The sequence below is a fragment of the Antedon bifida genome, chromosome 9 (genome assembly GCF_963402885.1).
Source record: "Antedon bifida chromosome 9, ecAntBifi1.1, whole genome shotgun sequence".
Taxonomy (NCBI): Eukaryota; Metazoa; Echinodermata; class Crinoidea; order Comatulida; family Antedonidae; genus Antedon; species Antedon bifida.
In genome coordinates, this window is record NC_136234.1 from 16,439,411 (window position 1) to 16,452,124 (window position 12,714).

Sequence of the window (12,714 nt, forward strand, 5' to 3'; positions counted from 1 at the left end):
TAATTTTAACGAGGTCATCATTTAATATAACATATTTTGTTTACTTCTCCGGACAATATGCAAGGACAATTTAAACATAATTATTGCTATATAAAGGACTCTATACCAGACCAGTTTAGAGATCCACAACTGTAATCAACATGTCGAAGATATTCTGTTTCTTACTCCTAACACTGTTTGTTATCAACTGTAGCGATGCTAGGCCACCTAATCAGGTAAGATACGATTTATTGATGTCCCTAATTTAAGTTCCAATTGTTCCTTTTTTTTGCTGGTAGACACTGTGTATCAAGTATGTGTATATCTTAACATAGATTCTAAAGTACTGTATATTCCTTTGTTCATATACTATGATATGCTACATTAGTGTCCAAGGTTATGTATGTGGGTTGCATTTAATTGGTATTATATTTTTAATTTAGTTTAGAGGAGGGTGGTTTTATCGAATTTCCGTTTTATCGGAGTATTATCTGTTTTAATCTAGTCTACCTTTATTTTTATACTCATATATTTTTATTTTGTATGTTTAATTGTTTTAAGGATGCACCATTATTATGTGTGCCGCTGTTCTAAAAGCGTTTTCCGAATAAATTATTATTATTATTATTATTATTATTATTACGATCGTTTTATAAAATAGTTATTGTATTCCCACCACCAGGATTCAAAGCAATTATTAAATTATTACACCCTATATTGGTCAAATACTTAGCTCGTCCGAGCTGCATTGTAACAACGTGTTATAACTTTATCTCCAATTGGACAAATCACTTGTGTTACTTACTTACTTATGCTTGGTTCCCACTAGAGACGCAACGCAAAGACGTAACGCAACGTAAGTGATTTGACCAATCACAAGCGATGAATTATTCAAACTGTCGGTTGTCATTGGTCAACTTCCTTGCGTTGCGTTTACGTCATTGCGTTACGTCCTAGTGGGAACCAAGCTTAACTCTCTCTTGCGTTTGCGTTGCCTGATTTACGTGTATAGATTCACATTTCCCATGCACACCCTTCTCTGAGCGTACGCCCTGTTTCAGAAATCCGCTATCCGCCCTTAACTTCTTGTTATCAGTATTTTGATTTTTTTTTTCATGTACCTAAATTCAACCAGCAGCCACCCGAGGAGGAGGAGTCCGAAGGCACAATTGAAAGTGATATAAAACTAACGCCTGAGCAATTGGAAGAGTTAAAACAGTACAAACAAAATCCAGAATTGGCTAAAAGAAAAATAATTGATAGCGCATTCAGACGATGGCCAGTGGACGCGCAAACTGGCGTACCTATAGTCTCATACGAGATCGATTCAGTAACTAGTAAGTGCTGTACAATAATATGAGGCCTATCGACGGTCATCAAGTGCCTAACTGTTTATGCACTGTTTTTCTAGTTGTGGCCTTGTTATGTGGGTGGGTGTGTGTGTGTGAAATTATATAGTTGCAATGATTTAATTTGATTTTATACAATAACCGACACAATGGCATATCAATCGCTTTAATTGGATTAATTATTAATAACTAAAAACTTTATCGTGACGATGATGATAACTTGCTAAGATTTATTGATGACGTCTATTTTCACAGATATTGCAATATATTTTAATTTTGTCTTAATATAGTATTTTTATACACTTTTTTATGTTTATACAGATTTATATTCTAAATGGTTTTTTTATCTAATCAGTGCAATATGCGACCTACTAGATATCGAGTTCACTTTTATGATTCTTATCTCTGCCTGGTTGTGTGTGTGTTGTTTTTACCACATTTTGTATTGTATTTTTATGTAAACAAAATAAAATGAAATAAAATTACAAAATAAGGTAGGCCTACACTACTACAATGTTCCTAGTGCAACATTACTGATAGTTAATGGTTCACTAAAAATAATATTTTGAGAATATGACAATAAAAGTGAAATGAAATAAACGATTTTTATTTGAAAGATCCAGACGAATCAGCCATCATTGCCGGAATTAACCACTGGGAGGAACACACATGTCTCAGGTTCCATAGAACATCAAGTGTTGCTGAAAGAATTTTATTTGTAAAGAAAAGTGGGTACGTATACTGTTTTAATAGTTAATGGTTTGTAAATGTATATAGCGCAAAATACAAATAGTCTCTATGTGCTGTTTAGCACAAGTGTAAAAATGAAAAAGTTGATATAAAATAAACCAGGAAAAAGCCTAATAAACCGAATAAATTGACCAAGGCAACAGAAGGATCTAGAAATTCGACGTGGCCATATAAGAAAAAAACCTCAGCGTATTTAACACAGAACAAATTAGTCAATCAGAAAAAGTCTTTAGTTCAAAGAATTCTTCATCTTTTTCTTGTTTTTACACAAATTGTGACTCTTTGTTCAATAAGAAGGATGAGTTGGTTGCAAGAATAGCTAACGAACAACCTGATTTTATTTTTTTAACCGAAGTTTTCCCTAAGAATTATTTATTCGAAATTGACTTCAATTGTTTGTGTCTTAATGGGTATCAGTTTTTTCATCCAGAAAACTCAGTTCGGGGTATTGGAATTTATGTTAAGCATAATATATCAGTGTCGGAAGTTTGTTTGAAGGCAGAGTATACTGAATCCATTTGGTTAAATTTGAAACTTTCAACTGATGAAACAATTTTGATCGGATGTATTTATAGAAGTCCAAACAGTACACCGGCCAATAATGAGTTGCTGGAAGAATTGTTAAGAAAGGTAGAAAATTTCAATTCAGATCATATTTTAGTAGTTGGAGATTTCAATTATAAATCGATAGATTGGACATCGTTAGAAATTCCTGGTGAAAGACTTTCAAGAAATTTTTTTGAGTGCATTGAAGATTTGTTTTGGGTACAGCATTGTACACTACCTACAAGAGTTCGGGCAGGTGAAGAACCAAGTGTTCTTGACTTAATTTTTTCTAGAGATGATTTCTTAATTAAGGATTTATGTTATAAACCGCCTCTTGGTCTTAGTGACCATGTTGTTTTGACTTTCAATATTGATTGTTCTATAGAATCCACTGAAGTACCATTGATGAGAAATTATTACAAAGGAGATTATAACGGCATGAGAAAGTATTTAGAAGATCTGAACCTTGAGCAAGCTGCTTTAGATTTATCTGCTAATGATTTGGCTACATTGATCGAATGTTCCCTTCAGGATGGAATTTCAAAATTTATTCCTCTTAATAGAAAAGGTAGTGGAAAAAGAAAACAATGGATGAATAGAGATGTGGAAGAAGCGATTAAATGGAAACATAAAGCGTGGAACATTTACCAAAACAAAAGAGATGAGTTGTCTTGGAATGAGTTTGTAAAAGCAAGAAATAGGACTACTGCGGAAGTTCGAAAAGCAAAAGCATCTTTTGAAAGAAAATTAGCTGCGGAAGTCAAAATTAATACTAAAGCATTTTGGACGTACATAAAAAGCAATTCCAAATCTAAACAAGGTATTCCTGACTTGAAAGATAAAAATGGAGTTATTGTGTCTTCTAATTCAATGAAAGCAGAAGTTTTTAATACTGCCTTTGTTCAGGTTTTTACTGAGGAAGATTCAACCCAACCTCCCAATTTTGATGAAGTAAAGACGGATGCTTTGATCGATTCAGTTATGTTTGAAGTAGATGAAGTTATTGAATATTTCAAGAGCTTAGATGTAAATAAATCTCCTGGTCCAGACATGATAAATTCTCGTGTATTGAAAGAAACTGCAGAAACAATTGGTGGAGTAGTTACTTTACTTTTTAATAAATTGATGTTTGAAGGAGTTGTTCCAGATTCATGGAAAAGAGCCGATGTTGTCCCTTTGTATAAAAAAGGTGATAAGTCTGAACCTCTCAATTATAGACCAGTTAGCTTAACTTCTGTAATGTGTAAGTCAATGGAAAAACTTGTTAAAGATAAAATATACAAACACCTAGAATCACATCATTTAATCTCAGATCAACAATATGGTTTTTGCTCTGGCAAGTCGTGTACAACTCAGTTAATTGAGGTCATTGATTTGTGGTCGGTTTGGTTGGACAAAGGTTTTTCTTTTGATTGTATTTATTTTGACTTTCAGAAGGCCTTTGATAAAGTGCCTCATGGTAGATTGTTATCTAAACTTAGGTCTTATGGTATTTCTAGCAACTTGTTAAGGTGGATCGAGTCTTTTTTGAGTGATCGAAAACAAAGAGTTGTGGTAAATGGGAAGAAGTCGATGTGGCGAGATGTTATTAGCGGAGTGCCTCAGGGCAGTGTCCTGGGGCCATTATTGTTTGTCATTTTTATAAATGATCTACCAGACGCTATTTCCCAATCTGTCATTAAGCTCTTTGCAGACGATACAAAGCTGTTCAGAATAATTCATTCAGATTCAGATAGAAATTTAATGCAGACTGATATAGATGCAATGTGCAAATGGTCTCATGATTGGCAGCTACCGTTTAATTTGACCAAGTGTAAAGTCATTCATTTTGGGTCAAAGAATCTGATGTATGAATACTTTATTGGCCTTGGTGACAACAAAGTTGGTATTGATAGCGTTTCTCAAGAAACAGATTTAGGAATACTGATTGATCATAAACTAGACTTCTCTGCCCATACTTCCAAGGTTGTTAAATCTGCAAACAGGATACTCGGTATGGTGACTAGATCTTTCAAGTATCTTGATAGTAGGAGTTATATGTATCTGTACAAATCTATGATCAGACCTATATTGGAATATGGTGGAAGTTCATGGACACCTCTGTATCAGAAAGATTACAATCGTTTAGAAAAAGTCCAACAGAGATCCACAAGGTTAGTGTCTGAATTGAGGAGTAAGCCATATGCAGAGAGATTGAAGTTATTGGATTTGCCTACCTTAGCCTTTAGAAAGAAAAGGATGGATTTAATTCAAACTTTTAAAATCTTTCATAAATTTGATAATATCGAGGCGGGAAAATTATTTCAAAGATCTAAATACCAGCAAACCAGGGGGAATGTTTTTAAGGTATCGAAATCCAAATATAATAAAAACATTAGAAAAAGAGCATATGCAGTTAGAGTTATAAATGATTGGAACTCGCTACCAAACCATATTGTGACGGAACCAACGATTAACAAGTTCAAAACCAGCATTGCAAAGTTATGGTCTGACCACCATCTCAAGTTTCGCCCATATGTTACTGAGGAGTTCTCATTGATGACAATGGAGGGACAAATGAGCTAAGTTCTCAAAGTCCTACGGTTCAAGGTATATTCAAGGTATTCAAGAAAAAATTCCGAAAACAGAATCTCACATCACCACCACCTTCACTATACCAAATTACTAAGAGAAGAGTTAGTAGGCCTATAGCAATATACAGTATATAATTTAATATGAGTAAGAGATAACTATCGTCTGGTTAAAGTGCTCGATATATATCAGGGGGAAAATTTGGTTACTTCATAGTACTTTATGACACGACAAATTTGTTTCGTTGGGCTAAACACACTCATCAGGCGAATCAAATTAATTCTTTATTTTTTACTCAACTATCGATTGCCATTGGTTAACTTGCTTGCGTTGCGTCTACGTCATTGCGGTGCGTTTCTAGTAGGGCCCTATAGTGAGAAGGAAGGTTTACCGCAATATATGCCTATACTAATTGCGTTAAACCTTCGTTCCCACTATACTAGAAACGACCAATGACAACCAATAGTTCGAATAATCCATTACTTGTGATTGGTAAAATCACTTATGTTGCGCGTCCTTGTGTTGCGTCTGGAAATCAAGCATAACGAACGAAACACAGGCGCGTTCACAAAGTATCATTATTCATGAATCATGTCGACTATTATAGCATGATCAAAAGAAGCTGTTCATATAGAAATCATATCATGATCTACTTATGCTAATGAGGTGTTTTATTGCATACAAGTTGCACCAGGTTGTGGGCAATGACTTGGGAAATGCTGATTGGTTCATTCTCTTTTATAAATCAATGCATCGCGTTTAAACTAGGCTAATCATGATGTCAGCCAGTGTTATCTACTAGATCACATAAGGACGATAATGTTTGAATAATATTTGATAATTTTAGGTTCGCATAACTTCGACTGGTTTGATCATAATGAACAATTGTTTTTCATTTTTTTCATTTTCTTTGCTTTGAAATGTAACAATAATCATCATTGTTTTATTATGGTGTATTATTTTTGTTCATAGATGCTGGTCATATATTGGGAAGTTAGACAATGTTCAGGAGTTGTCGATCGGCAACGGCTGTACTAATGTAAGTTACTTACAGATGTTATTATATAGCCTGAAGTTTATATAGCTTGCTGCTTGGTGATTAAGATGTTAGGTTAAATTCCTGTCGGATATCAAGATATTTTGTTAGCATCTCATAGCCACCGCTAATTCCTTATTTATTATTATATTATTATTTAATATTAGACTTGCCACAAGTCTGTAGTTTAATTGTTTTTAAATGTTTAGTCCTCTAGTCGGCATTTCAATTGTTGTGCAAGATCAAGTATTATACGTATGAAACGCTATAAATGCCAAAATATTTACTAGTATCTTTTTACTAATTTCGGTCAAGAACGTAGACTAATCTAATATAAATATGTTGATGATTAACTTTTTTTTTTTTTTTTTTTTTCATTTCATTTATTTCACGATGATAAACCCGCGAACATACGTAACATGTCACATTTTCGAATCCGACAGAAGAGGTAGACCTATATCGAAAATGCTCATAAAAAAGTGTTTGTTTTTCTTAACAGCTTGGAACCGTGGCCCATGAAATTGGACATGCAATTGGATTTTTCCACGAACAGTCACGACCAGACCGAGACAATTATGTTGAAATACGTCTTGAAAACGTAGAAGCTGGAAAAGAATCTAACTTTGAAAAATCTACTTATATTGACACTATGGGTGTTCCGTATGATATCACATCATTGATGCATTACGGGAAATATGTAAGTATAATTTGTTTATAATATTTAATTTTTAAAGCATGTATAATATGCAGTGATAAGAGAAAGACGGTTACAAAAAATACGTCTTCTTGCCATGGAAAGGGCTCTGATAGGGATCAGCTGCAATAAAGGTAAATTCAACAGGGGCAGCCTTCGCGTAATGTAAAGTACATGTAATATCAATACCATAATCTACTTATATAAGGTGGCTGCCCCCTTTACTATTATTACATTAGTTTTACATTATATATTTAGTTATTTCGTCATTTAATAATAAATGACATTTTCCATCCATTTCGGTGTTTTGTTTCCTTTGTTTTGTCTTGGACTCTGTAATTGACACAAAAAGTAAACTCATAATATGACTCTTCAGGCATGACATGATAATCTTATTCTTTTCCCTTTATGAGATTTCATTCAAACATACATATCCATTAGGCCCTTATATTTAACAACATGTAAAATCTGGTTAAAGTGTTACATAATAGTTTTTCTCACGTTTCGTGTGACGTTAGCCAAAAACACGAAATTTGCGCCCTCTTTTGTATAAAATTGTCATTGTTAATAGAATAAATGGAAATGTAAACGTAGGGATATATTTGGTTCTGATAAAAAAGGGCAAATTGTAAAATGTACTTTATCTTTGCTTTACATCTATATCATAAGTTAACGTTACGTGTTTACGCTTCTTTACGTTTAAAGTACTTCTCAAAGAACGATCTTCCAACAATAACAACAAAGGAACCTTTATTGCAAAACGTAATAGGCCAACGCGATTCCTTATCGTTTTATGACATTAAACTGGCGAATTTGGCGTACAATTGTGACGGTGAGTACATACCATTTGTTTTTTCGTTGCACAACAATTTAGGATACACCTTTTTTGTCTTTCGCGGGAACAATTCGACTTTATTATTCCTTTTTTTTTTCCATACAAATTGACACCATTAATAAGAATGAATGTGTTTAAATGTATAGGTATAATACTTAATTTATAGAAGTTTTATTCTAGTTTGTTGCAATTCGTAGCACAAAAAATACATACATACACAAGATGTTTCATTAATGTTATACAATTAAAAGGCTCATTTATTTACATGTTTGGTTTTTTTTGCCGGTATCAGCCACAATGTTATTTTGTGGGGCGGCTCTTTTCTATTATCAAAGATTTCCTCATCTTTATCGTTTCAAATTATTAATAAGTAAACATAATATAGATATCATTTTAATCCAAACCTCAATTTACTTTTATGTTGACTATACTGTCCCTTTACTGCCCAGTGTTAATTCAATTTATTTAATGATATAACAGATAAATGGTTAGCTGAATGTAGTCAAACAGTAAATCCATGTCAAAATGATGGATACTTGGGTAAAGACTGCACGTGTTGGTGTCCACCGGAATACACTGGTTCTTCCTGTGAAACTATACAACTTGTTGGTAAAGTACACTTGGTCTCAAATAAGCATTTTCTTTTCTTTCTATTCTTCTCGAACCTGGACGATGAGAATGTTTAGTTTACCTATTGGTAGTTGGAAATCTAATCACAAGAAGATGGACGAAAACTTAACTTGTATTTGTTTCATTGGGGAATCGAATTATTGAACAATCTAACACAGTATTTGCTAACATGTTCCGTCTTTTTTTCTCATAGAAACATGCATAAACATCATATCAGAGTCCTCCGGAGAAATATCTTCTCCAAACTTTCCAGGCAACTACCCTAGTAACGAAGGATGTATAACATATTTTAATGTTAGTGTCATCTTATTCAACGATACTTATTATTTACTACTATCGTCTCATATTAGAGCCCGTTCACACACTGTTATTTACCCGGGTAAATTAGTTTCATGGTTATCTTTATGGCTAACTTTAGGGCCCGTCCACACACTGTTATTTACCCGGGTAAATTAGTTTCATGGTTATCTTTATCGCTAACTTTAGGGCCCGTTCACACACTGTTATTTATCCGGGTAAATTAGTTTCATGGTTATCTTTATCGCTAACTTTAGGGCCTGTTCACACACTGTTATTTACCCGGGTAAATTATTTTCATGGTTATCTTTATCGCTAACTTTAGGGCCCGTTCACACACTGTTATTTACCCGGGTAAATTAGTTTTATGGTTATCTTTATCGCTAACTTTAGGGCCCGTTCACACACTGTTATTTATCCGGGTAAATTAGTTTCATGGTTATCTTTATCGCTAACTTTAGGGCCTGTTCACACACTGTTATTTACCCGGGTAAATTATTTTCATGGTTATCTTTATCGCTAACTTTAGGGCCCGTTCACACACTGTTATTTACCCGGGTAAATTAGTTTTATGGTTATCTTTATCGCTAACTTTAGGGCCTGTTCATACAATGTTATTTACCCGGGTAAATTAGTTTCATGGTTATCTTTATCGCTAACTTTAGGGCCCGTTCACACACTGTTATTTACCCGGGTAAATTAGTTTCATGGTAATCTTTATCGCTAACTTTGGTGGATATTAGGAACCAACATACACGGGTAAATAGCAAGCGATATCGAACCCATGCGTGACTATTGTAATTGTTAATGCTAAATCTTAAAAAACTATAATGTGTATATTTTCTAAACGTTTAACATAAAATTGGTGGTACCATTGAGCTGTACATATAGTATACTGTTTGTTAATATCTATACATATACGGTAACACTGTTTTTTTATATTTTAATACAGGGAAACAGTCAACTTACGATTACATTCGATTACTTTGACTTCCAAACACCATACACTCGCGAGCCATATGTGGGTTACTGTTTTGACTATCTGCGTGTGAATGATGAAGACCCTTGGATATATTCTGGCGAGTAAGTAAACTTTTGTAAATACTAACATGCAGGCGTGTATTTTGCAATTGACGTAGGAACTTTTTAGATAGATACGGTAGATTATAGATGGACGCAAACGGATGAGCTCGTACGGGCAATACACATGAGTTCACCAATCACAAGCGACAGTTCGAATGAGCTTTCGCTTGTGGTCAAATTACTTGGATCGCCGGATTTACAGCCTCCACAATGCTAATGATTGGATACGACGTTCATGACATCCGATATGGGCGTCGTTTCGTAAAAGATGATCAATAACACATAGATAAGTTTAATTTGTTTTTATTCTCAAGCTTTATTTACTGATTATTCAATACAGCATCTGAGTGAGTTTATGCACATTGGGAACAAGTTTGTGAAATCTCGATGCTGGTGTAACAAATACATAACCTAGAGATCCAGATGAACATTTTTACTAATGTAAATGAATATATTCTTGTTCAAACGAATGTCAACAACTGTACTATAGCTGTACTGCGAGTCATTTTCATTTTATACTCTTTTTTTAGGTATTGCGGTACAAATAGCCCAGGAGAAATTATCGATGATGATGGCCAGTTAATTTTAGACTTTAAGTCGGATGCTACATACAGCGGCCATGGATATCTTGCTAGATACCAATTTGCAACGCCACCCCCACCACCACCAACGACGAACCCTCCACCACCACCGACGACGGCACCTCCACCACCACCAACAACGCCACCTCTACCACCACCAACGACGGCACCTCCACCACCACCAACAACAGCACCTCCACCACCACCACCAACGACGGCACCTCCACCACCACCAACAACAGCACCTCCACCACCACCAACAACGCCACCTCTACCACCACCAACGACGGCACCTCCACCACCACCAACAACAGCACCTCCACCACCACCACCAACGACGGCACCTCCACCACCACCAACAACAGCACCTCCACCACCACCACCAACGACGGCACCTCCACCACCACCAACAACAGTACCTCCACCACCACCAACGACGGCACCTCCACCACCACCGACAACGGCACTTCCACCGCCACCAACAACGACAGCACCTCCACCACCACCACCGACAACAGCACCTCCACCACCATCGACAACAGCAGCACCAATAACGACACCACTACCACAAACCACAACCGAGCTGTTCACGACGGAGACAATAACAACCACTGAATGTCCTGCGTCTTCAGGTCAGTTTACCATTGCTGAAAAAAATTCACCCAAACCCCACCCACCTCCTTTATGATGGAGCTGAGGCTCTCATTGCGTTTTGTGTTTTAATTATATTTTATTAGCTAATGATTTATCATGCAGTTGCTTTTTTGTTTGTTTGTTTTGTTTAGGGGTTGGTATTTGACAAGTTCATTTACTTCTTTTTCCGATCCCAGAAACAGTTATTTAACGTTATCATTTAAGTTATTGTAAATGTATGCTTCTTATATTTCTTGAACTTTTTCTAAATAAATGTTAAATGAATGTAAATTATCATACAGTACCAAGTCTATCATTTTTAATAATTATGGTTATTTTCTATGGTCCAGAGATTACGAAATAAACGATTGAATTTAATAACTGTATATACATTTCTATAAAGTGGAATAATTTGTTCTTGTTTTTTAGTTAATCTACGAAACTACGCCGCAATAGAAAATGCAGGCCTTGGATATCGATTTGGTCGTATGGCTGCATGGGCTGATGTGGATGGTGATGGTGTAGCCAACAGCTACTGCAGGTACCGTAAATGGAAACAAACTCAGGGCAAACGTTCCCTTATTCTTGGCTGATTTCAATTTGAATAATTATTAAAATAACATATAAACATAAACAAAACGCATTTGTTATTATTGTTACGTACGTTGTTCTTGTGTGTTTCAATATTATTTAATTATTTTGTAACGCGGCAATATAAAACATGCTTTTTCAAATAGATTATTGAAAACAACGAGATGGTTTATATCATGCGTGAATTCAGATGGCTCTGAGTATACAAGTCCTGATCCAGGGAATGCAAGGTTTAACATAGGAAAAAAGAGAACTGGTTTTATGCGTGATATGAACGGGGACGGGCTTGACGATTACTGTAGGTAAGTATTATAAATAAAGAATAAATACTATATTATGCATATTCGATAAAGAATATGATTTTAAATGCAAATTATGAAACTGGTATAAATGCGATGCCCCAGGGAACTAATGAACTTCACCAATAGAACACCGTATGAATAGAGGTAACATTATAATATAGATAATTGCCCGATACGCCACTAACTTCAATTTTAGATAGAGCACAAAAGTTAAAGATACTGTCACTATGAAAAATCTTGTTTCATAGTCATTCACTTTGACCAAAAATTCGAAAAAAAATGTATTTTTACCTAAAAAAAACCTGTAATTTAAAGCAAAAAATAAACAAAAAAGCATAGTCAACTTCGCTGCCACTTAATTTTGAAAGTGAAAAAATAAATAGAAATAAATCCAAATATAATACAGTATAATGACACTCTTTGTATCAAACACAGATGCCGCAGGCATGACGGGGAATTCAAGTTCCGATGCACCAAGGCAGGACCAGAAGGATTCGAGCCACCCTCTGAGGAATTTAACTTAGATTACGCACCGTACAGCGGATATTGCAAGGATAAAATTGTCGACCCGAGCACTGGATTTATTTTTTAAGAAAAATGGCCAATGAAATTATTTGTTTTATATTTGTGGGATACTTAGTAGATGGTTTAAGTAAATATAATACCTTATTAAAACTGTTATGAGCGTTATATTAAGCTCGGTCTACAAAATATGGTATTCATATTCATATATGTCCATTTGTTATTATTTAATATTTTTTTCACATAAAGTCTGATATGACATCACGTGTCTAGCATGCAATTGAAAAGTTTGGCTGGGACTCCGAAATGATTATA

The 12,714-nt window shown here is 34.9% G+C and overlaps 2 protein-coding genes across 2 annotated transcripts in view; one reads left to right on the forward strand and one right to left on the reverse strand.

The window, feature by feature from the left end:
- Window positions 1–12,714, reverse strand: part of LOC144852035 (copper chaperone for superoxide dismutase-like) — a 121,245-nt gene that overhangs the window by 43,860 nt on the left and 64,671 nt on the right. The gene's annotated exons all lie outside the window — the stretch shown is intronic.
- Window positions 141–12,596, forward strand: LOC144852980 (uncharacterized). The gene is made up of 13 exons (XM_078711035.1): window positions 141–215; window positions 992–1,316; window positions 1,946–2,060; window positions 6,168–6,234; window positions 6,731–6,928; window positions 7,631–7,757; window positions 8,241–8,369; window positions 8,584–8,684; window positions 9,640–9,770; window positions 10,301–10,983; window positions 11,414–11,525; window positions 11,722–11,877; window positions 12,313–12,596. Exons 1-13 carry the CDS (start codon window positions 141–143, stop codon window positions 12,467–12,469), a joined length of 2,376 nt encoding a protein of 791 aa, XP_078567161.1. The 3' UTR covers window positions 12,470–12,596.